At 40.1% G+C, this 22898-nt stretch overlaps 1 protein-coding gene across 2 annotated transcripts in view; it reads right to left on the reverse strand.

The window, feature by feature from the left end:
- The window catches only part of CD80 (CD80 molecule), a 48308-nt gene that overhangs the window by 18966 nt on the left and 6444 nt on the right, over positions 1-22898 (reverse strand). For both annotated transcript variants that reach the window (XM_069069979.1, XM_069069980.1), the window contains exons 3-4: positions 15578-15904; positions 12071-12349 (exon numbers count right to left, since the gene is read on the reverse strand). In XM_069069979.1, coding sequence (XP_068926080.1) covers positions 12071-12349; positions 15578-15904 — 606 coding nt within the window. The remainder of the gene's footprint in view (positions 1-12070; positions 12350-15577; positions 15905-22898) is intronic.

Genomic DNA, 22898 nt, shown 5'->3' on the forward strand with positions numbered 1-22898 from the left:
TTCTCTTCCTCCTTCTCTTCCTCCTTCCTTCTTTCCCTCCTTCCTTCCTTCTTTCGTTCGTTCGTTCATTCATTCGTTCGTTCATTCGTTCCTTCCTTCCTCCCCTCCTTCCTTCTCTTCCTCCTTCCCTCCCTCCTTCCTTCCCTCCTTCCTTCTCTCCCTCCTTCCCTTCCTTCTTCCTTCCTTCCTCCCTTTTTTGATCTGTGTTCTCTTTTGCAACATGGCAAATATGGGACTATGTTCTGCATGACTGCACATGTAGAATCTATATTAAAGTTCTTGCCTTCTCAAGGAGGGGGGAAGGGAGGGAAGGAGGGAGGTAATTTGGAAAAAACAAATGTTAAAATTGTTTTTGCATGTAACTGAGAAAAAATAAAAATATTCTTTAAGAAAGAAAAGAAAAAGAAATTCAAGAGGACCAGAGTTCAGCAGAAGGTACCATCCTATTAAGGGGAGAGCACTCAGGCCAGACATTCCTTTGTCACTCCAAATACATTCATGCAGCCCTCAAGAGGAAGAAGTAATAGGTGCAGATAGTTCAGGTCAATAATATGTCCTCAGTCTCACTGTCACAGGGCATAGGATGTTAGTGGAAGCAGTAGCCTATGTCCTTTCTCAGTTCCTTGGCTGACTAGGTAACAATAACTAAGAGAGGGGTAGAATAGGTGGTGGTTGTTGTTGAGTCATTTCTGAGCCTTCTTGACCTCCTTTGGGGTTTTCTTGGCAAAGACACGAGTGATTTGTCATTTCCTGTTCCAGCTTGTTTTACAGATGAGAAAACTGAGGCAAACAAGGTTAAGTGACTTGCCCAGGGTCACACAGCTAGTTAGTGTCTGAAACCAAATTTGAGCTCTGGTCCTCCTGACTCCAGGGCTGGTGCTCTATCCACTGTACCACCTAGCTGCCCCTGGCTTGAAGAGGAGATGCAAGGAAAACATCAGTTCCTCAGTCTCCTGGTTTGCACTTCATCTCCGGAACAGCTTGCAAACAACTGTTGAACACTTATCAACGTAGCGGTTTTGTAGTTCCATCTGTCCTGATTTCAATCAATTAATCAAGAAGAATTAATTAAGCGTGTATGTGCCAGGCATTGTTATGCTCTGGAAATAAAAAGATGAGTCAAAACTGCCCCTGCCCTCCAGTTTATGCTCTATCAGGGGAGATACCGTGTCTATAAATAGGCATATACTAGATGATGGGGGGGGGGGGAAATCCCCAGCACCTAAGGGGATGAGGAAAGACCTTCTGCAGAAGGTGACATTGGAACTGAGCCTTAAAGGAAACTGGGTGTTCTGAGATGTGGAAGTGAGGAGGGAATGCATTCTAGGTATGGGGGGCAGCTAGGGCAAAGGTATGGAAACAGGAGACAGAGAGCCTGGTGTGAGGAGTAGCTCTAGAATAAATGAGTGGAGGGGAATGACATAGAATGAGGCTGAAAAGGCAGGTTGGGGCTAGGCTGAGACAGCTCTTTTTTTCGGCCTTTTTTTTGGAGGGGGGAGGGCAGGGCAATTAGGGTTAAGTGACTTTCCCAAGGTCACACAGCTAGTAAGTCTGTCAGGTGTCTGAGGCCAGATTTGAACTCAGGTCCTCCTGACTCCAGGGCCGGTGCTGTGTTCACTGCACCACCTAGCCTGGGACAGCTCTTAAATGCCAAACAGGTGAGTTTATAATTTGATCCTACAGGTCAGTGGATCACAAATTTAAAGCTGAAAGGGACCTCAGCAACCAGTAGTACGAGCCCCCTATTTTACAGATGAGGAAACTGTAGGTCTGGGTGATTTGCTCAAGATGGTGTAGGAAGTGAGTTTATTGAGAACAGCAGTGACATGGTCAGATTTGAGCTTTAGGAAAGTCAGTTTGGGAGCTATGTGGATGGAATGGAGACAGATGGGGGAAATGTCAGGTGGGAAGACTAATTAGAAGCCTGTCAATGTCATCCAGGTAAGAGGCAATGAGGGTCTGAACTAAAGTGCTGGCTTTGGGAATGGAGAGAGGGGGATCGATGTGAGAGGTGTTGTGGGGGCAAAAACTGTAAGATCTGATAACTGAGCAGATATGCAAAGTGAGGATGCCAATGAGCTGGTGAACCTGGGTGGCTGGAAGGATGGTGGTACCCACAAGAGGAATGAGAGCTTAGAACAGAGGTGGGCCTGGGGATGCTGGATGGCACAGTGGAGAGAGTGCCCAGGCTAGAGACAGGAAGACTCATCTTCCCGAGTTGAAACCTGGCCTCAGACACTAACTAGCTGTGTGACCCTGGGAGAGTCACTTCACTCTGTTTGCCTCAGTTTCCTCATCTGCAAAATGAGTTGGAGAAGGTAATGGCAAACTACTCCAAGAAAACCCCAAATAGGGTGATGATAAGTCAGACATGACTGAAACAACTCAATGACAAAAGGTTTAGAGTAAAAGATAATGAGTGTGGCTTTGGCTATGTTGAATTTGGGATATCTCTGGAACATCTAGTTCCAAATGTCTAGCAGATAGTTGGTGATGCAGTTGGCAATGGATAGGGAACCTAGAACTAGACATATAAATCTGGAAGTCACAGAGATGATCGTTGAACCCATGTGAACTAGGTGATGAGGTCATCAAGAGAAAGGATGTAGACAGAGAAGAGGGTCTAGATAGAGACTTAGGGTATACCTACAGTTAGGGAACATGTCAGAAGGAGAACTAAGAGAGTCACAAAAACCAAGAGACAAAGATGATACTAGAGGAGATGATGGTCAACAGTGTCAAATGCCACAGAGAATTCAAGAAGGATAAGGACGAAAATAGGTCATGAAGTCTGTCAATTAAAAGCACTGGTGACTTTGGAAAGAGTAATTTTAGTTGAATGATGTATCAGATTACAGAGGGTTTAAAAGAGAAAAGAGAATATTAAAATAATGAGTATAGACAGTTTTTCAAGGAGTTTATCTGAGAGAAGAAAGCTATAGGATGATATACAGCAACATTATTGTTAACTTAAAAGATCCAAGTTCTAGAGCTGGGGTAACCTTAGAGGTGCCCTTAGAGGTCATCTAGTTCAGCTCTATCCTTTTGCAGGTGAGGAAACAGACGGAGAGGTTAAGTGACTTGCCTAATGTCATACACATGCTAAGTGGGAGAGAAGGGATTGGAATTTAGGTCATGTGACTCAAAATTTAGCATGCTTTCTGCTTCATCATGCAGCTACATCCCTGGAAAAAAATGAATTCAAAGAAGTAGCTGATGTCCAACTTGAGCATAATTTCAGCAAAAGGGTATATGAGAAGGAACCAAGAAATGGTTGTCCACCTAGACACAAACATAATTGTTTTTTTTAAATTTTCTTCAAATCATTACAGATCCATCAGGGTATAAAAGATTCCTTGACCAGTTTGTGCAGATGGTTCAAAATCTATCATTCTGCCTTGCATAGGTCTCCACTAGATAATGGTAGACCACTGAGTTAGCGAGCGAGGTGGCTAACTTCTGGGTTGAGTTTTTGACTTTCATTTTAACTTATCATCTCTATTCTTTCTCAACTAGCTATTGGTATCATTTCAGTTCTCAGAAAACCTCAGGAAGGAATAAAATTTGTGCCATGGACTTTGGGTTTTTGAGTAAGGGTTCTTAAGCCTATGGATCCATACTTGGAATAATGTTTAAAAATAAAATACATAGGATTACAAAGGAAATCAATTATATTGAAATAAAATGAAGTTTTTCACATCCACATTTATGGACCCACTGAAATCTATCCGAGGTTAAGAACCATTGGTTTAGATAGTAAGTATCTCCTTGTCTAATCAGCATTGCTGAGCAGTGAGAAAAAAATTAGCCTGTGGAACTTTCAGTACTGATGCATCTCTACTGCTTTCTCTAGGAATAAGGCAGTTTCCAGAAAATTATAGTGGATATTCAGAACTGTTTTCATGGGTTTCCCAGTTGAAATGTTTTCAGAATGTCTTAAACCAATGGGAAACACTGCCTCCCACCCCCAAAAGCTCATGTCTTTTTCCCCCTTTTATGGGGAGAACCCCCCAAATACCAAAAACAAAGACCATCATTTGACTTATGTGAAATTATAAGGTCATTTGGATTTTAATAACTTTAATTTTGTACTTCCATGTTTTAATCAGACTAATTATTATTAATATAATCAATTATTTATTAATTAAAATTTAATGTATATAATATATCCTAATATATAATTTAATAATTAATCAGTATTATATTATTTAATCAGAGATTTTTTGTTTCTGAATGGTGACAACTGGAAGAAGCCATTTGAGAATGTGACAGTCAACTCAATTTATTGTCCTTTACATTCATTCACTCATTTTTTTTTTTGCCTTTTGGAGGGCAATTGGGGTTGAGTAACTTGCCCAAGGTTACATGGCTAGTTTTTTTTTTTTGTGGGTGTTAAGTGTCTAAGGACAGAACCGAACTTGGATCCTCTTGACTCCGGGGTTGGCACTTTACTTACTGTGCCACCTAGCTGCCCCTACATTCATTCTTTTGTAGATTTTCCACTTACCTATAAATCTTAAGCACAGAATTGCTAGAGATCTTTTAGTTGTGTTACTATTGCTAGATCTTGAAGATACCTTAGTCTAGAATAGGTAAAGCATGTTGATGACTTATGCTATCTGAATAATTTTGGTCATGTGAATATCATCAGGAATGGACCTCTATGGGCAGCTTGGTGCTTCAGTGGATACAGCACTAGCCTTGGAGTCAGGAGGACCTGTGTTCAAATTCATCCTCAGGTATTTTAACTGTGTGACCCTGAGCAAGTCACTTATCACCAATGTCTCAAAAAGAAACAAATAAACCAAAAATAGGAATAGATGTCTATTATCTATTTTTAAAAATATTATCAACATAAGCATCAAAGAAGAGCACTTCTGGGGGTGGAGTCAAGATGGCAGAGTAGAAACAGGACTTCTGCAGGGCTCCAGCTCTCACCTCCTCTAATTCATGTAAAAGGTGACTCTGAACACACTTTGGAGGTACAGAATCCACAAAATGACATGTAGAAGCTAACCTCCTGTTGAGGACAGCCCAGCAGTCTGGCAGGAAGTGGCTAGCACAGTACTCTGGGAGCTGTGCCCAGCCCTGAACAAGCCGGAGGTCTTAGCCCCAGGGTGGTCTGACCAGCCACCGACCAGAGGGATTTCAGATCACCAGCAGCTGTGGCAGTTTCCAGAATTATCAGCCCATAGATGCTTAGGACAAAGTGAGAGGTCAGTGCAGTGTGGACTTTGGGATCCAGTAGTTTGGGAGTGCGGTTGGCCTTTGCCCCAGGACAAGAAGCTGCTGAGGCGCCGCAGCTGTGCAGCTACCATCATGTGGCTGCTTCAGAGCTTCTGGCCTACAGATTGTAGGGAGACCAACCGACCATTCTCAGGGGTAATCGCTCTTGCTTTAACCTGCTTGGATCTGGATTGCGTTCTAGGGTGGAGGTCTTAGGGTGTGCGACCAGCTCGCCAGAGCATGCGGAGGCTTCATAGAGGGCACCCAACTAATACCTTTGGCAGCTGAGAAAACCCCAGTGATTTGGAACAAAGTTCCCCTCTCTGGTAGCAGAGTCCTACTGTGGTAAAAAGCCCAAAAGTCAAGTAATTGAGTGGAAACATGAGCAAATGAGGAAAGCAAAGCAAACAGAGCAACCCAACTTTACACTCCTATTCTGGGGACAAAAAGGATCAAAGCATGGAACAGGAGGAAGACAATGAAGTCAGAACTCCTGCACCAAAAACTTCCAAGAAAAATATGAGCTGGTTATAGGCCATAGAGGATCTTAAAAAGGATTTTGAAAATCAAATAAGAGAAGTGGGGGAAAATTTGGGTAGAGAAATGAGAATGATGCAAGAAACTTATGAAATGAGAGTCAACAACCTAACTGAAGAAAATAACACCTTAAAAAATAGACTAACTCAGATGTCAAAAGAGGCTCAAAAAGGCAATGAGGAGAAGAATGCCTTAAAAAGCTGAATTTGCCAGATGGAAAAAGAATCTTAAAAGCTCACTGAATAGAATCATTCCTTCAGAATTAGATTGGAGCAAATGGAAGCTAATGATTTTATGAGAAATCAAAATACTATTAAACATATCCAAACAGATGAAAAAATAAAAGGCAATGTGAAATATCTCATTGGGAAAACCACTGACCTGGAAAATAGATCCAGGAGAGATAATTAAAAAATTATTGGTCTACCTGAAAGCTATGATCAAAAAAAGAACCTAGAAATCAACCTTCAAGAAATTCTCAAGGAAAACTGCCCTGATGTTTTGGAACCAGAGGGCAAAATAGAGGTTGAAAGAATCCACCGATCACCTCCTGAAAAAGATCCCAAAAAGAAAGCTCCTAGGAATACTATAGCCAGGTTCCAGAGTCCCCAGATCAAGGAGAAAATATTACAAGCAGCCAGGAAGAAACAATTTGAATATTGTGGAAACACAATCAGGATAACACAGGATTTGGCCACTTCTACACTGAAGGATCGAAGGGCTTGGAATATGATATTCTGGAGGTCAAAGGAGCTGGGATTAAAACCAAGAATCACCTACCCAGCAAAACTGAGTATCATGTTTCAGTGGAAAATATGATCATTCAGTGGGATAGAGGACTTTCAAACATTCTTGATGAAAAAACCAGAGTTGAATAGGAAATTTGACATTTAGATACAAGAAGCAAGAGAAGCATGAGAAGGTAAACAGGGAAAAGAAACCATAAGGAACTTAACAAAGTTGAACTATTTACATCCCTACATGGAAAAACGATAATTATAACTTATGAAACTTTTCTCAGTATGAGGACGGTTGAAGGGAATAGAGATGTGTATATATATACACATATGTCTATATAGGAGAGTATATGGGCGTATGAATGCAGATTTGAATGTGTATATACATGTGTACAGGTATACATAGATAGAGGGCACAGGACCAATTTAATAGGAAGGGATGATACTTAAAAGGTGAAATTAAGAGGTGAGAGAGGAATATAATGAGAGGAGATGGGGAGAGACAGAATGGGGTAAACTATTTCATATAGAAGGGCAAGGTAAAATGGTTACAATGGAGGGGAAGAACAGGAAGGCAAAAGGAAATGGGTCAACCTTATTCTCATTGAATTTGGCTTAGGGAGGGACTGACATACACATTAAATAGGGTATCTCACCCAACAGGAGAGTAGGGGGGAAGAAGATGAGAGGAGGGATGATGGAAGGGAGGGGAAGCTGGGGGGGAGGGAAGTTGGAAGCACCCACTTTTGAAAAGGGACAGGATCAAAGTAGAGAATAGAACAAGTGGGAGGTGGGATAGGAGGGAGGGAAATATAGTCAGTCTTTTACAATATATCCACTATGGAAATGTTTTGCATAGCTACACATGTACAACCTATATTGAATTGCTTATCTTTTCAGTAAGGGTGGGTGACAAGGGAGGAAGGGAATGAATCTGGAATTCAAAGCTTTAAAATCAAATATAAATATATATATACTATTATTAATATTATTTTACATGTAACTGGGAAATAAGATATACAGGCACTTGGGCATAGATATCCACCATCCTACTGGAAAGTTGGAGAGGTTATGGGAGAAGATATGGGAGAGAGCAGATTGGAGGAGGGGATATCCAGTGGAATAGCTATTTTGGGGTGGTGGGTAGGGGGAAAAATGGGGAGAAAATTTGTAACTCAAAATCTCGTGGAAATGAATGATGTAAACTAGAAGTTAATAAAGCATTGGATAAAAAAAACAGCACTTCTATACATAGAAGACAATAAGAGAATTCTGTTTGAAACTGTGAATCTCCTTTTCACTCTTCTTGCTTTTAAAGAAAATATGACATAAAAATAAATGCTGATTGTCAATCCTTTGACTATCTCTAGCAATGTTAGGGATAGAGGCATACCTAGCAATTGTAAGATCTGGAGCAATTATCACAAAAGGCTTTCTTAATTCAACTTTTTAAGGCAAATTTATTTATTTTTCCCGGGGACAATCTTGGGACATAAGTTACAGAAAGTGGATAACTTAGGACACTGCAAGGCTACCTTCAGCAGGGAAGGGCCAGTGAGGACTGATTGCTACGTAGGTCCTAAGCTCAGTTTCTATCTGTCAAATGACTATAAGAGCTCCAAGTATGCCCTAAATGTTTATACCAAATGGCAAAATCCTGATTTTCCTACCCTAGTTATGGTGTTTTTGTTTGTTTTTTTAAGCAAGAGATGTGGCTAGGTTGTGGACTGCACATATAAAGATAGGAAGTTTGGAATGTTTGTGGACCTGCAGAAACAACTGTTGCTTCATTTAGCTGTGTGCTGGCAATTGCGTGGCAGATGGGACTAGAAGCTTTTTTTTAAGTTCATCTAAGTCAGGGGTGGGGAACCTGAGACCTTGAGGTCACATGTGGCCGTCTAGGTCCACAAGTATGGCCCTTAAAAGGATTTGTTCTGTAAAACTTTTTTTGACTCTGTCAAAAGGTCAGACTGAAGACCTAGAGGCCACATGTGGCCTTGAGGCCATAGGTTCCCCACCATCTAAGCCCTTAATGCTCCTAAGTCCGTATAATATATTTATGTAATGATGGTTTCTGCCTGCTTAGTCTTTGTTAAGCAGGGTGTAATGAAAGGAACCCTAGGTTAGGCATCACAGTGAATCAGTGTCAAAGTCAAGACTAGATTCCTGACTCCTAACTCTCTGGGTCTTATATTTTCATTTATCATGTGTATAATCTTGTTTATACATTGTCGTTTATGTATTGCCAACCTCATTAGACTCTTAGCTCCTTGATAGCCGGGACTATCTGTTGCCTTTCTTTGTACAGTTATCTCTTCCACATCTCAGAGGTTACAGGCATGGCTCCCCCTCCATCTGGACAATCCACGTAAAATTTTTTGGCCCTTCCTTTGTACCAGAGAAGAAGGATGAATTTTTTTCTTTCTTTTTTATGGTGTCTTTACTGTACCTCATTGTAAAATATGGGTGAAGTATTTGGTCATAGATTCAGTGTTATTTGTTGGCCTTCCTGTGTCATCTGCAGTTTCCACAAAACTCCCCCAAAATTCCCATTTAATTTCTTATGCCGACCCTTGATATATTGAAACTGTGATGGGGAAAATCCCAGTGTGGAAGAGATAATTGTATTCTCAGCACTTAGGACAGTGCCTGGAGTGTGGCAGGCACTTAATAAATGCTCGTTGGCCAGACTTGATTCATTTGGGACTTGAATGGGTTGGATCTGATGTTCTCTAAGGTGACTTGTAGCTGTGAAATTCCATGGTTCTATGTATCCATGACAGCAGTTATGTAGTGGAGTGGAAAATAATAATAGTATAAATAACCAGCATTTATAAAGCACTTTAAGTCTTGCAAAGGGTTTTACAAATGTTTTATCATTTGATTCTCACACAACTCTAGGAACTAGGTGCTAGGTGCTACTATCAATCATTCTCATTTTATAGATGGGGAAATGGAGGTTAAGTGACTTGACCAGGGTCATACAGTTAATTTCTAAGACTGGATTTGATCTCAGGTCTTTCTGACTCCAGATCCAATGGTCAGTTATTATACCACCTACCTATCTCATGAGGCTTAGATAACCTACCTCATTAGGCTTAGAATCACAAGTACTAGATTTGAGACCTGGCTCTGTTCACATACCTTGTGTCTATGGGCAAATCACTTGGCCTTTCTGGACCTCAGACCTAGACCTCTTATCTAGAAAATGATTTGCCTCAATGAGGTGGTTAATAAAGAAATTCTTTGTAAACTCTAAAGCAGTCACAATGGATGACTCTCTTTGCCTATTACAATGATGCTGCTACTACCCAGAACATTTCCCAAGCTCTTATCATAAAACAACTGTATAAAAAAAAAATTGGAGTTGTCACTTTGAGGCACATCCAGGAAGTTTTTAGACTCGAAACAAAAGAATCCAGCCTCATTACTTGCACCCATCTCTGGTCTGACCTCTCAATGACTTTTTGACTAGTTTGAAAAAAAAAATCAAATGCACCCTTAAAGGGCAAAAGTTTGGCCCATTCAAAAGGTGCATATTCCAAAAACAATGTGTAGCAGGCAATTCTCCACAAGAAATTTTAAAAACTTTGGAATACATATATAGCTTCCCAAGTTGACAACTCTCAGCTGGACACATTAAGTTCACATTTGTTTCAAAAAAAAAAACACCAAAAACTCTACCTCCTCAGAGTCATACTCATTTTTCTTTTTTTGACATTTGTCAAATTTGGAATTTTAAAAATGTAATTTTTTTTTTCCAATATGGGAAACCATATTGCTTACCTCATTGGATCATTATGGGGAAAGAATCTTGTAAGAACAAAAATACTACAAAAAATAAGTCAATGCTACTAATAATATTATAATAGTCATATAGAGCTTTTTTTTCCTTTGGAAGGAGGAGGTGAGGCAATTGGGATTAAGTGACTTGCCTAAGGTCACACAGCTAGTAAGTGTCAAGTGTCTGAAGCTGGATTTGAACTCAGGTCCTCCTGACTCCAGGGCTGGTGCTCTATTTATTGTGCCATCTAGCTGCTCCTATATAGAGCTTTATAATCTTTTTCAAAGTAATTTGTGTAGCATTATCACATTTGATCATCACAAAAACCCTACCAGGTCATTAGAATAGGTTTTGCCCCCTTTTTCAGATGAGGAAACTGAGACTGGGAGAAGTGATGGGAACTGTCCCAAATCACATAGAAGTGGACTAAAGGATATGATTTCTGACTTCATTATTGTTGAATATTATCTTTGAGTGCCACTCCCTACCACAATAGGTACTTAAATAAATTCCTATTGAATTAAAAAATGTTTTTAAAAGGTGGAGCTTAACCCCATTGTAGAAAAAAACTGTTCATCAACTGGGGACTGACTAAGCAAATTGTGATATAGCCAGATGTGGCTATAAGAAACGTTGAATTTCTTATATTCTGAGAGAATATAAATTGAACTCAGAGAAGTATAGGAAGACTTATATGACATAATGGGGAGTGAAGTAAGCACAACCAGGAAAAGAATATGGGTGACAGCAATGTAAACAGAATGACAACAAACCGAAGCTGGCCGCTGCGTAATTAAAATGGCCAAACTTGGCCCTGTGGAAGAGTGGGGGAAGTATAGCTGCCTCTGCCCATCACACAGACGTGCACTACTGAATACATTGCCAGAAGCGGTTAGTGTGCCAGAAGCGGTTAGTGTGCCGGTTGGATTTTCTGAACTGCCTTCCCCCTTCCTCTTTCTCTTTAAATCTTTGTAACAAGTGATGGCTCGCCGGGGAGGGGAGGGAGAAGGATATATTAGGAAATACCTTTCCTACCTTCCCAGTCTTCTTGTACCTTATTCTTCTCCACCTAGTCTGTGATACAGTGACATAGATTCACTTGCTCTTCCTCAAACATAACACTCTATCTTCCAAGTGAACATTTTCACTAACCATCCTCCATGCCTGGACATCTTTCCCTCCTCATCTCTCTTTTTTTTTTTGGTCTCTTTTCGGAGAGGGGAAGGCAGGGCAATTGGGGTTAAGTGACTTGCCCAAGGTCACACATCTAGTAAGTGTGTCAAGTGTCTGAGGCTGGATTTGAACTTAGGTCCTCCTGACTCCAGGGCCAGTGCTCTATTTACTGTGCCACCTAACTGCCCCTTCCCTCCTCATCTCTTATCTTCTGGTATCACTGGCTTCTTTTAAATTTCAGTTAAAGTCCTACAGTTAAGAAGCCTTATTGGTCCCCCTTAATCTTAGTGCCTCCCAACTGTCTCCAGTTCTTCAGGTATAGATCTTCCTTGTACAGTTGTTTGTATGTTGCCTCCCCCACTAAACCTCCATTAGGGCTCCCTGAGGGCAGGGACTGTCTTTGCCTTTCATTTAGCATAGAGCCTGGTACACAGTAAGCACTTAATAAGTGCTTGTTGACCTTACTTGACTTGAAATAAATGTGATATAAAAACCAAAGGTATAAATTTTTAGAAGCTAATTTTTTAAAAAGGGAATACAAGAAAAAACACATGATTAATTAAGGATTTTAACTTGTCCTTGAGTAAACCAAGTTCTCTGAAGTGGTACTCACCAAAGGTATGATTTGTTGACACTTGAAAATCACCATACTTGATTAAGCAGGTTAAAGAGAAATTGTTGGTTCGATTGACACGAAGTACACTCTCAATATTATAAAGCCTACTTGTTGGATCTTGGAAAGTGGTGGTGTTGGAGGAAGTTATTTCCATCCCAGTTTTCAACCAGGAGAGCTTAGGCTGTGGATAACCATTTCTAGATGAACAATTTATCCTCCAAGTAGGGAAAGGCAATTCTTCTTCACACACAAAGATAACAGGATCTGAGAAGTCAGCTGGAGAAAGAACAACGAGGTAAGGACACCCAGAAGTAGAAACATATGTGCAAAGATGCTATATAATGGACTTTATATTTGAAATTAATAGCCTTGCAATTGGAAGAATTATAAATCTGCGACACAGATGGTCAAGACTGTTTTTCTAGTCAGCTACATCTCAAGGAATAATGTTTCTGCTTATACTTATCCTGGTGACCCCAGTTCTCATCTATTTGTACAAGGGAAACAGAAAGAGGACATATATGCCAGCCATCTGTGCATTTTTCACCAGGTTGCAGTCTGAACAATTCCATCACGTCCAGAAGTCTCTTCATCCTGGAAGATCATTTCTTTTTGGCTACAGAAATTTTTGGTTTTACATATATGATAAACTCTCTGTTATATGGCATGATCCAGGGATGCATTTCTAGTTAAGCAAATATTCTAGTGAATAAAATGTGCAACTTTTATAAGATATGTGGATTGTCAGTTTTAAATAATTGAAATACACATATGTGTATAGACATGTATGTACTTGCACACATGCCTTTATACACACATGGGAAGGATAGCATGATTTACTGGACAGAAAATCAGGCTCAGAGTCAGGTAAACCTGGATTCATGTTCCACCTCTAACACAGATTGGCCATATGAACTATAACTAATTGTTTAAGCTTTCAGTGTCCCAAGTAACTCCTTAAAATTATTGATATCTTTTGTTTTCACATGGTCTACATTTCCCAGAGTATCCCTACCTCCTACCCCTCCAAGAAAGCCATTCCTCATAACAAAGAATAAAAATGAGGGGAAAAACAGTTCAATAAACTAATATATTGAAAAAGTTTGAAATTACCTGCAGCCTTTGACACCCTTTGTCCCCCAAAGGAGATCTAGACAATTTGCTAAGGCAGAACATTTACAGAGATTTCCCAATACCAATAGACTCAGGAGTGCAGATCCTTTTGAACAAATATACCTACCTAGAGAATATAATCATCATAATAATACTCTGTGCATAAACACTTGCTGAATGAAATGATCATTTAATCTGTACTATTGCTTATGATTTTCTTTTCTTTTCTTTTTTTTTTTTAAGCAATCAGGGTTAAGTAACTTGCTCAAGGTTACATGGCCAGTTATTTCTGGGTGTGGTGCTGAGTGTCTGAGCCCGGGATTCGATCTCCAGGTCATCCCAACACTGGAGCCGGTGCTCTTACTCGCTATTGCTTATGATTTTCAAAGTTTTTTTCCATGAGTTATCCCATTCAATAAAATACAATTATCATTGTACCTTCAGTGCACATACTTTTAATTATCTTTGATTATCCAAGAAGGATTTTGGAGTGTCTGGGGTCATCATCATGAGTATAGTATCTTATTTTACTGTTCATATGCAGAAGGGCCATCTGATAGAGATTTTTAGTTGGAAGAATGATCAATAAATCTGAATTTACTATATGATTAATATTTCTTATGCTTCAAAGATCTAGGAGTGTGTGTACTCCCTCCACTAGGGCAGATCTCAGCCCTTCAGAGACTTAATAAATAGTTTTCAAGAGCTGCTGTGCCTAAAATCCACTCTGTTGCAGCTGAGACTGATGACAAGCCTCTGAACTTAGCTCTGCTGGTCTTCAGACAAAGAAGCTCACAGGCTGTCATTGGTCAACTTCCAAGTACTTTCCAGCTTGATGGAATCTGATGTACATGGCAGAAGTTGGCATCATTTTCATGCTTTGATGAGCCACTGGACCAGGACTTTAATGGAGGCATATAGAAGATAAATCTGACTGGAGGTTTTACTTTATTTGTAGTAAATGAAATTACTAGTTTTCCTTGACCCTTTGAAAATGGAGTCTGTTCTCCTTTGATCAATCTTCTGTTAGGATTATGGGAGCTGCCAAAGTGATTTTCTTTAAGTACAGGTCTGACTATGTGTAATGGTCATGGAAATTTGAAGATCTTCCCTGTCCCTTAATAAGCCTAAGAGAATTTGAAGAGCTTCCCTGCTTTGAAAATAAATTCTGCCCCTAATAAGCTGAATATAATCACATGGAGCCTGTGGTGGGAGGAATTTGCTGAAGGGTGGAACAGAGCTCACAGAAAGCTGGGAGTCAGAGCCAGCTAGATGGTTGGGAGGAGAGCACACTTCCAAGGGAGACAGACAGGCTTGTGAGTAAAATTTGGTGTTTGCTACCTGCTGTGACAATTAGGCTTGGGTTGGTTTGTGTGAAGGATAAAGGGTGCTATGGGTCTCTGTGCTGTTGTGACTTATTAACTTCTTTGCTACTATGATGGAATCGGCTAACTGGTTTTGGGATTTGATTTTCTGGTGTCGGAATAAATGTTTTTGCTACTGTCTTCTGTATGGAGAGTCTGTTATATTTTGCACTTGAGAACCATGCAGGTATATTTATAGTGACTGTAGGCGCTGTGAATATTACATTGGTGCTACACATGTCACTCCCCCACTCCAGTGGCCTCCTGTTGCTTCCAGGATAAAATAGAAGCTCCTTGGTTTGGATTTTAAATTCTTTCACAACCTTCACAAACCAAAGGAAGGTTTGGAAGCACTAACCTTCCTTTCTGGACTCATATTTTTACTCCTCCTTCCTACCCTCCAAGTTCTACCACCTTTCTGTTCCTCACACATGATACTCCAGTTTTCATTTCCATGTGTTTGCATGACCATGCCCCTCATCTGGAATGCTTGCCAAATAGAAAGTAGGCTCCTTGAGGAAAGGAACTGTTTTAATTTTATCTCTGTATTCCCAGGAAATGTTCAACAACCAATTATAATTAATTCATTAATTAATGTAACTCTCACTAGCTGTGAGTTTGGGCAAGGGGAAAGGAATAAGTATATAGCACCTACTATATATTAGGCACTTTACAAATATTATCTCATTTGAACCTCACAACAACCCAGGGAGAGAAGCTATTATTATCCTCATTTTACAGTTGAGGAAACTAAGGCAGACAGAGATTAAGTGACTTTCCCAAGGCCACACTTTAAGAGTCTGAGGTTAGATTTGAACTCAAATTTTCCTGAGTCCAGACCCAATGTTCTATGAACCTCAAGGGCAAGTCATTCAATTTTTGTTTCCTCAGCTGCAAAAAAATAAAAAAGGTTAAAATACTTGTACTATGTGACATATACGATGAAGATCAATGAATGGTTGGAAAGTGCTTTGTCAGTCTTAAATCAGTTATTAGTGACAGTAAGAATTAGTCTTCTAGCACTTACCTCTAATCGATAATTTCACATCAAACTTGTGGACACGTTTGTACTGTCCTCCTACCAGTTTCTGTACTATACACTCATAGATGCCCTCATCAGACACTTGCAGAGAAAGGATCGTGATAGAGAGGTTATTGGACAAGTCGATTGCTGTTGTCCTGTTCACATATGAACGGTCTATGAGCTCTTCCACTTTTTTCCCAGGTACATAGGCCTGTACCACTCTCTTATCATTTTGCCAGTAGACTCGATAATTTGTCATTTCCTTCATAGGAATAACACAATCACATGAAAAGGTAACAGGTTCATTCAATCTTGCCACCTGGGTCTCTCCTAAAGGGAAGCAAGCACAGACATAGGTTGTATGACTGAACATGAACTGTGATTTCAGGTCATCTGGAACAAAGAGATGAAGTGTGTGTGATTGAGTGTCAGCAGTGCTTTTGGGTTTAAAGATTGGAGAATCACATAGCCAAGAATTTGTGAATAGTCCCATTATTTTCAAGTGATCAAATGAGATAATATTTGTCAAGAACTTGGCAAACGGTTTTTTTTTTTGGAGTGGGGAAGGCAAGGCAATTGGGGTTAAGTGATTTGCCCAAGGTCATACAGCTAGTAAGTGTCTGAGACTGGATTTGAACTCAGGTTCTCCTAACTCCAGGGCCGGTGCTTTACTCACTGCACCACCTAGCTGCCCCCAATAGTTATTTCTTTTAAAGGGTGCTTTTATTTATTTTTTAAAATGATTGGTTTCCCTGTGTGCCCTCCCCTCCCTCCCCCCTTATTATTCTTTCCTGATGATCCTGTAGATAACCACAACTGAAAGCTTGGAAATCCATGGTAGTGGCAATGGATGACTCATGGAGTTTTTCTTCAGCCATCTGTGGAACAGTGTGGGTGTTTTCTCTAAAAGGTCATTGAAATGTACCATTCATGAGTTGCCTGAAGTTCCTGCTGGGGGATGGGGGCATCCTCCTATAAAATTCAAGAGCTGTACAAGAGCCTGACAAAAAGGGGGAACTGAAAGTGGCCTGGGCAATATAAGCTGAGAGCTTGGAAACTCCCACTGAGGTCCCGCCTTGAATGATTAAGTCCTGTGAAGAAATAAGGAAAGAAATAGGGAGGGGGGAGGAGGAAGGGAGAGAGAGAGAGAGAGAGAGAGAGAGAGAGAGAGAGAGAGAGAGAGAGAGAGAGAGAGAGAGAGAGAGAGAGAGAGAGAGAGAGAGAGAGAGAGAGAGAGAGAGAGAGAGAGACAGAGAGAGAGACAGAGACAGAGAGAGACAGAGACAGAGAGAGAGAGAGACAGAGAGAGAGAGACAGAGACATAGAGAGACAGAGACAGAGAGACAGAGACAGAGACAGAGAGAGACAGAGAATATGAACAAAGGAGAGGAAGGAATGAAAGAAAAAATGAATGAACAAAAGAAAGAAGAAAAAAGGAAGGGAGAGAGAGAAAGAGAAAAAAAGAATGAATTAAATAAAGATGAAAGAGAGAAAGGAAGACAGAAGAGAACCAAGAAAACAAGACTTAAACAGAATCATCTAGTTACACCTTGGTGCTTCGATCAGCCTGAATCCCACCCATTTGAGGGTAAACCCCTAAAGCCATAGAATGGCAGAGCTGGTAGGATTCTCTCTTCCTCTGAGATTATGCTCAAGCACCATCTTCTTCTGACTAAAGCCTTTCCTGATCCCTCCTACTACTAGTTCCCTTCCTCTCAAACTACCTTGTAGTTAACTACTTTGTATTGATTTCTATTTATTCACTTTATATTTACGCTGCATGGATTCTTCTATACGTACTTGTGGTCTGACCCAGTAGAACATCAGGTCCTTGAGAAGAAGAATAATGTCATTCTTGTATCCCCAGCACATTGCCTGGCACACTGCAGTCTCTTCCTTGTTTGACTGATTGACCTTAGTGATCATCTAGACTGATTTTCTCCTTTTTCAGGTGAGGAATCTGAGACTTAGGGGAAGTTAGTTACCCAAAGTCACAGAGCAAAATACTATAGCTTGAATTAGACATAGTTCTTCCGAAATGAGTCCTAATATTCTCTCTCCCATGGTCTTCTCTTTAGAATATTTCTCCTTATGGTTTAAAAAATTGTAATATATTTCATCTTCAAATTTCCTTTGGTTTGTATCACTTCATTACTACTCTTAAAAATCTTGGTTGTTCCTGATAATCATGCTTTCATATCTGTTTCAGCAATGTGAAGTCGACTTGCTACTCTGAAAAAGGGCTCAGGGTAAGGGTAGGAATGAGATTGGTGTTTGTGGCTCAAATCAGCTCTCTGAAGTCTAAGCTAGTGTATTTTGGGGAAGTGATAATCTAAATTTTTCATTCAGCAATACCCTTTTACCAGAGGTCTATTCCCAGCTAGGTGGCAAAGTAGATAGAACACCAGGTCTGAAGTCAGGAAGACTCATTTTCCTGAGTTCAAATCTGGCCTCAGACACTTACTAGCTGTGTGACCCTGAACAAGTAACTGTTTACCTCAGTTCCCTCATCTATAAAATGAGCTGGAAAAGGTAAACTATTTCAGTCACAATATCTTTGCCAAGAAAATCTCAAATGGGATCACAAAGTCGGACGTGACTGAAAACGACTGAACAACGGACATTTTTCTCAATTTCTCTAGAGCACAAACATACTTCTCTCTCCTTCTGCTTGGGTAATTGGCCCTCGAAGGATCTATGGTCCTGGCCTAGTGGTTGTGGCTGTTAATAGTTACAGACAAATAACGTCCATTCGATTGGAAAATCCAGGAAGGCATGGATTTTCCCTAGAAGTCTTTAAAACAGAAATACAACTTTGATCAATTGAGTGGCTTAACTACACACTCATCCAATTTACATGGACCAATAGAGAGATCTATACCTACATTTTAATGGTATTAAAATCTTCCTAGCAAAGGGTAGCAAAGACTCATTCATATTGAGGTATGTGACTGATGAAGCTTAAGGTTTGACAACTCTCAGAGATATTTGCATTTAATTGGGGGGCGAAAGCTATAGCTAGCGACTTACCAGTCATCTTTCCTAAGAACCTTCTCAGAAAAAATTAAAATCAGAAGTAGCTTGGGTTTCTCGGGGCTTTGCCCTAGGAAACCAGCATACAGTATACAGATGGGCACATCTCCTCCCTGAGGTGAAATACATCGACTTGTATCAACAAAGTATAACCCCGCCAGGGGCCTCTTCCCCTCCTCCCCCAGTGTCTCATTCCCTTGGCACGTGAAAAGGGTCTTCCTCTTCTCTCAAGCCCTTTGGGGTCAAGGGCCAGACTCTCCAGGGATAGAGACATTCCATCTCCCTGTGCCACAGCATTCATAGTTAAGACTGTCCTCTGAACCCTCTTTACAAACCTTTCTTCTGCCTACAGTCCCCCACCCAACCATGGTATTTGCCTAATGTGAAATAATTTCAAATTAGAACTTTGCTTAAAAGGATTTTCCTTTCTCTTCGTATTGGCTACAATGTCCATAATTGTAACTTGCTTATTTAGCACCTTAAGAAGTGCCAAGTGCTTTATATAGAATATCTTGTGTCCTGCCTAGACCCAAATCTAGAGTAGGTGTTAGATAAGATCCCTTCATATCTTTTTCTTAAATTTTCTTTTTTTTTCTATCACGAACCTAGCAATCGGCAACAAAAGTAAACTACCCAACAAGTGACACTAAAGCATTCTCTGATTCTGAGCCCCTAGAGAAGGGCATGCATAATTGAGGAACGTTCATGATAGACTCAACATATTTCCTACTCCTGACCCCCATCCCCAGATTAATATTCCCAACCAGAAAGGACCTAAAGAGGGCAGTGACCTTATTTTCTGAATGAACAGTTGAAGCCCACAATTTGGCAAAGAATATCCTTACCAAGGCTTAGTAAAAGTTCACTTTCTTTTATTAATATTGGGACTGCCTCTGAAAATCCCCAGCTGAAGTTGCTGAACCTAAGGTGCTTTTCTGCGATCTCACCAGCCACGTGTGCCTTTCCTAATTCTGTTTTCAGGTGACTACAGACAAAGGCATGCTGGGTGAAAGGTAAAAAGAGGCAGAGCTGGACGAGTCGGCCCAGCTACTTACTATCTTTATTGTCAAGGTTTGTTTAGAGCTTGTGTGTTTTCCTGGTCAAATGCTGCATCAGTCAGTAATAGATAAAAAATAAGATCACTTGTGTCCCCTCCCTGATTAGGAAATGAGTAATCTCCTGGGTGGTTGCCTCCCTACTGAAAAGGCCAGGTCTGTGGCCCCTGATTCAGGAGAAGGGAGAAGGCTGGGGGTGAGGGGAAGAAGAAGGGAACCATCTTGAAACAGGTTAAAATATAGCCCTGTACCTATCAGAAGGGAGACTAAAATCCTTCTTAGCCTGACATAGGATTTCTATAATCTCTGACCTACTTATTCTAAGGAATATCATTGATTTGAATCATAAGGAGCCTCTAGTCCATTTCCTCCTCATTTTACAGAGGAGTAAACTGAGGCTTAGAGATAATAATTGATTTGCCCAGGGCCACACAGGTAAAGCTGAGATTCGATTTAGTTTCTGTCCCTTCAATTAATTTAATTCAATTTGACTATTTGTAATTATTTTTTCTTAGGGTCCTTTTTTGGACAAAAGCATTGTGAATGGGTGGAGGGTGATGGAGAAGGAGGGATTGGAGAACTGGGGAGATTATTTCCCATTTGTCAGCATATTACAATAGAAAAAGAATTCAATTTGGAGTCAGAGGACCTGTAATGGAAACTGTCTTTTTTTTTTTTTTTTGAGGCAACCATAGTTAAATGACTTGCCCGGGTTCATATAACTAGTAAGTATCTAAGGCTGAATTTGGACTCAGGTCCTCCTGACTCCAAAGCCAGTTGCTCTATCCACTGGGCCACCTAGTTGCCCTGTTGTGGAAACTAAATCTTGACACTCCCTATGTGACTGTGCATAAGTCACTTTACTTCTCTTTCCTCAATTTCCTCATCTGTAAAAGGGAGGGGATTGGATTAGATAACTTTAAAAGCCCCCTCTAGTTTGAAGACTATGATCCTCAAGGTAGACCTTCTACCAAGGAAGTGGGTGTCAGTGGTCCTGCACCCACCCAACATGCCCATTCTCACCACTGTTCTCAGTTGTGAAGTTCCAGGATGCTATCTTTCCTCCCCTCCTCTTCCTGAAACCCTATTCACCCTTCAAGGTTCAGCTCAAGCCTCAGCTCTTCTATGGAGCCTTCTCTAAATATTTCAACGCCAATTTGATCTCTCTCATTCCTCTGAAGTCCTAATGCTCCATCCACTAAGTGTTTCATTCTCTGTATGTTAAAACTCCTTCTTCTCAGCTTTGTTTTAATGTTCTCTGTTTATTCCAGAATAAGCACCATGACACATACTGAATATACATTTTTTTGGTATCAGCTCAGTAGGATTATAGATATATTATCTATATTTATTATTTATATATTATAGATATTATAATATAATATAATATGTTATAGATAGAATTGGGAGGGGATCATAGAGGCCATTTTAGCACATTTAACAGGTGAGGAATTTGCCATCCATAGCTGTTAAGTGATTTATCCAAGGTCACATTGGTAGTATGAGTCAGAGGTGGAATTTGAACTCAGGTCCTCTGACCTCAAATCTGTCACACTTTCTATCCTACCAAGCTACCTCTATAATAATCCTTTGATCGGTTAATTCATTAAGCAATAAAATTCCAAAGTAATTATGGATTGAAAACTCCCTCCTCCACTACAGTCTTCTGCTGAAGGATAATTTTATCCATTTGTCCCTAAGGCTTAGTTCCTGGTCCAGTTGCTAAGTCCATCATTTTGCCTCTTTTTGTGGAGGGGGGGGGGGAGATTTGTTGGTTAAACAGAGTTCTTTTTTAATGTCTTTAAATTCATTTCATGCTCTTCAGAATTCTCCCCAAAGGTTAAGTTCATTCTGCCTGAGAGATAACCCAAATTTCCCCTTTGCCTCTGTTTCCTTTTCTACCCAACAATATCTTTTCTGAGCTGAAAGTTAAGGGGAGTTTTTGACCCATTCACTGCCACACTAACCCTTGCAGGAAATGTATTGGGGCCCTAAAAACTATTCTTCAATTTAAGCTGATCAGTCATTTTCATCATCACAGGTGACTGATCTTAACTGACTCACTGAAGAATGAATAGGAAGGCTAACTTGATTTAGCTGGTGTATAGATTATCAGAGCCAGAAGGGACCCAGGAGACAATCTAATGCATCATTTTATAGGAGAGGAAACTGAGACCCATAAAGGGTATAGAACTTGTTGCAGGTCGCATAGCTTTTTAGTTTAAGAATGAAGACTAGATGAATAGAAGTCATAGTTAGAGACTTACAAGTTATCTCTCCTAAGGACTTTCTTCTCAGGAAAATCTAAAATTAGAGTAATAACTAGCCTGGGGTGACTGGGGTTTTGTCTTAGGACACCAACAAACAGAGGAGTACGCACTTCCTCCCCATGCCTTGTCTTGCTACCTCACTCCAACAAAATGTTGGACCCCAAGGGTCACCGCAGTCAATACTCTCCCCACCCCAAAACACATACAGTGTCTTATTCCTCTGGCACCCGAAAGGAGTCTTTCTTTCCCCTCAAGTCCTTTGGAGGCAAGGGTCTGACTCTCTAGACTACTGCTTTTCTACTATAACTTTTTGAAAATAGTTGTATTCATGTCAGTCCTTCCTTTGCCTCTCCTGCCATGAAATCCCTCAAGGACAACACATATATAACCCTTCTAGTTGATGATGAAGCAAACTGTGAGCTATCTATATCTACTTCCTTATCTATCTATCTATCTATCTATCTATCTATCTATCTATCTATCTGTCTGTCTGTCTGTCTGTCTGTCTGTCTGTCTGTCTATCTATCTATCTATGTATCTATCTATCATCTATCTGTCTATCATCTGTACATCTATCATTGATCTATCTATCATTCATCTATCTATCTATCTATCTATCTATCTATCATCTATCTATCTATCTATCTATCTATCTATCTATCATCTATCTGTCTATCATCTGTACATCTATCATTGATCTATCTATCTATCTATCATCTATCTGTCTATCATCTGTACATCTATCATTGATCTATCTATCTATCTATCATCTATCTATCTATCTATCTATCTATCTATCTATCTATCTATCTATCTATCATCTATCTGTCTGTCTATCTATCATCTGTACATCTATCATTGATCTATCTATCTATCATCTATCTATCATTGATCTATCTATCTATCTATCTATCATCTATCTGTCTATCATCTGTACATCTATCATTGATCTATCTATCTATCTAT

This window comes from Petaurus breviceps, unplaced genomic scaffold, assembly GCF_028583685.1.
Source record: "Petaurus breviceps papuanus isolate PSGF00001 unplaced genomic scaffold, PetGlider_PUasm1.0 90792, whole genome shotgun sequence".
Lineage (NCBI taxonomy): Eukaryota > Metazoa > Chordata > Mammalia > Diprotodontia > Petauridae > Petaurus > Petaurus breviceps.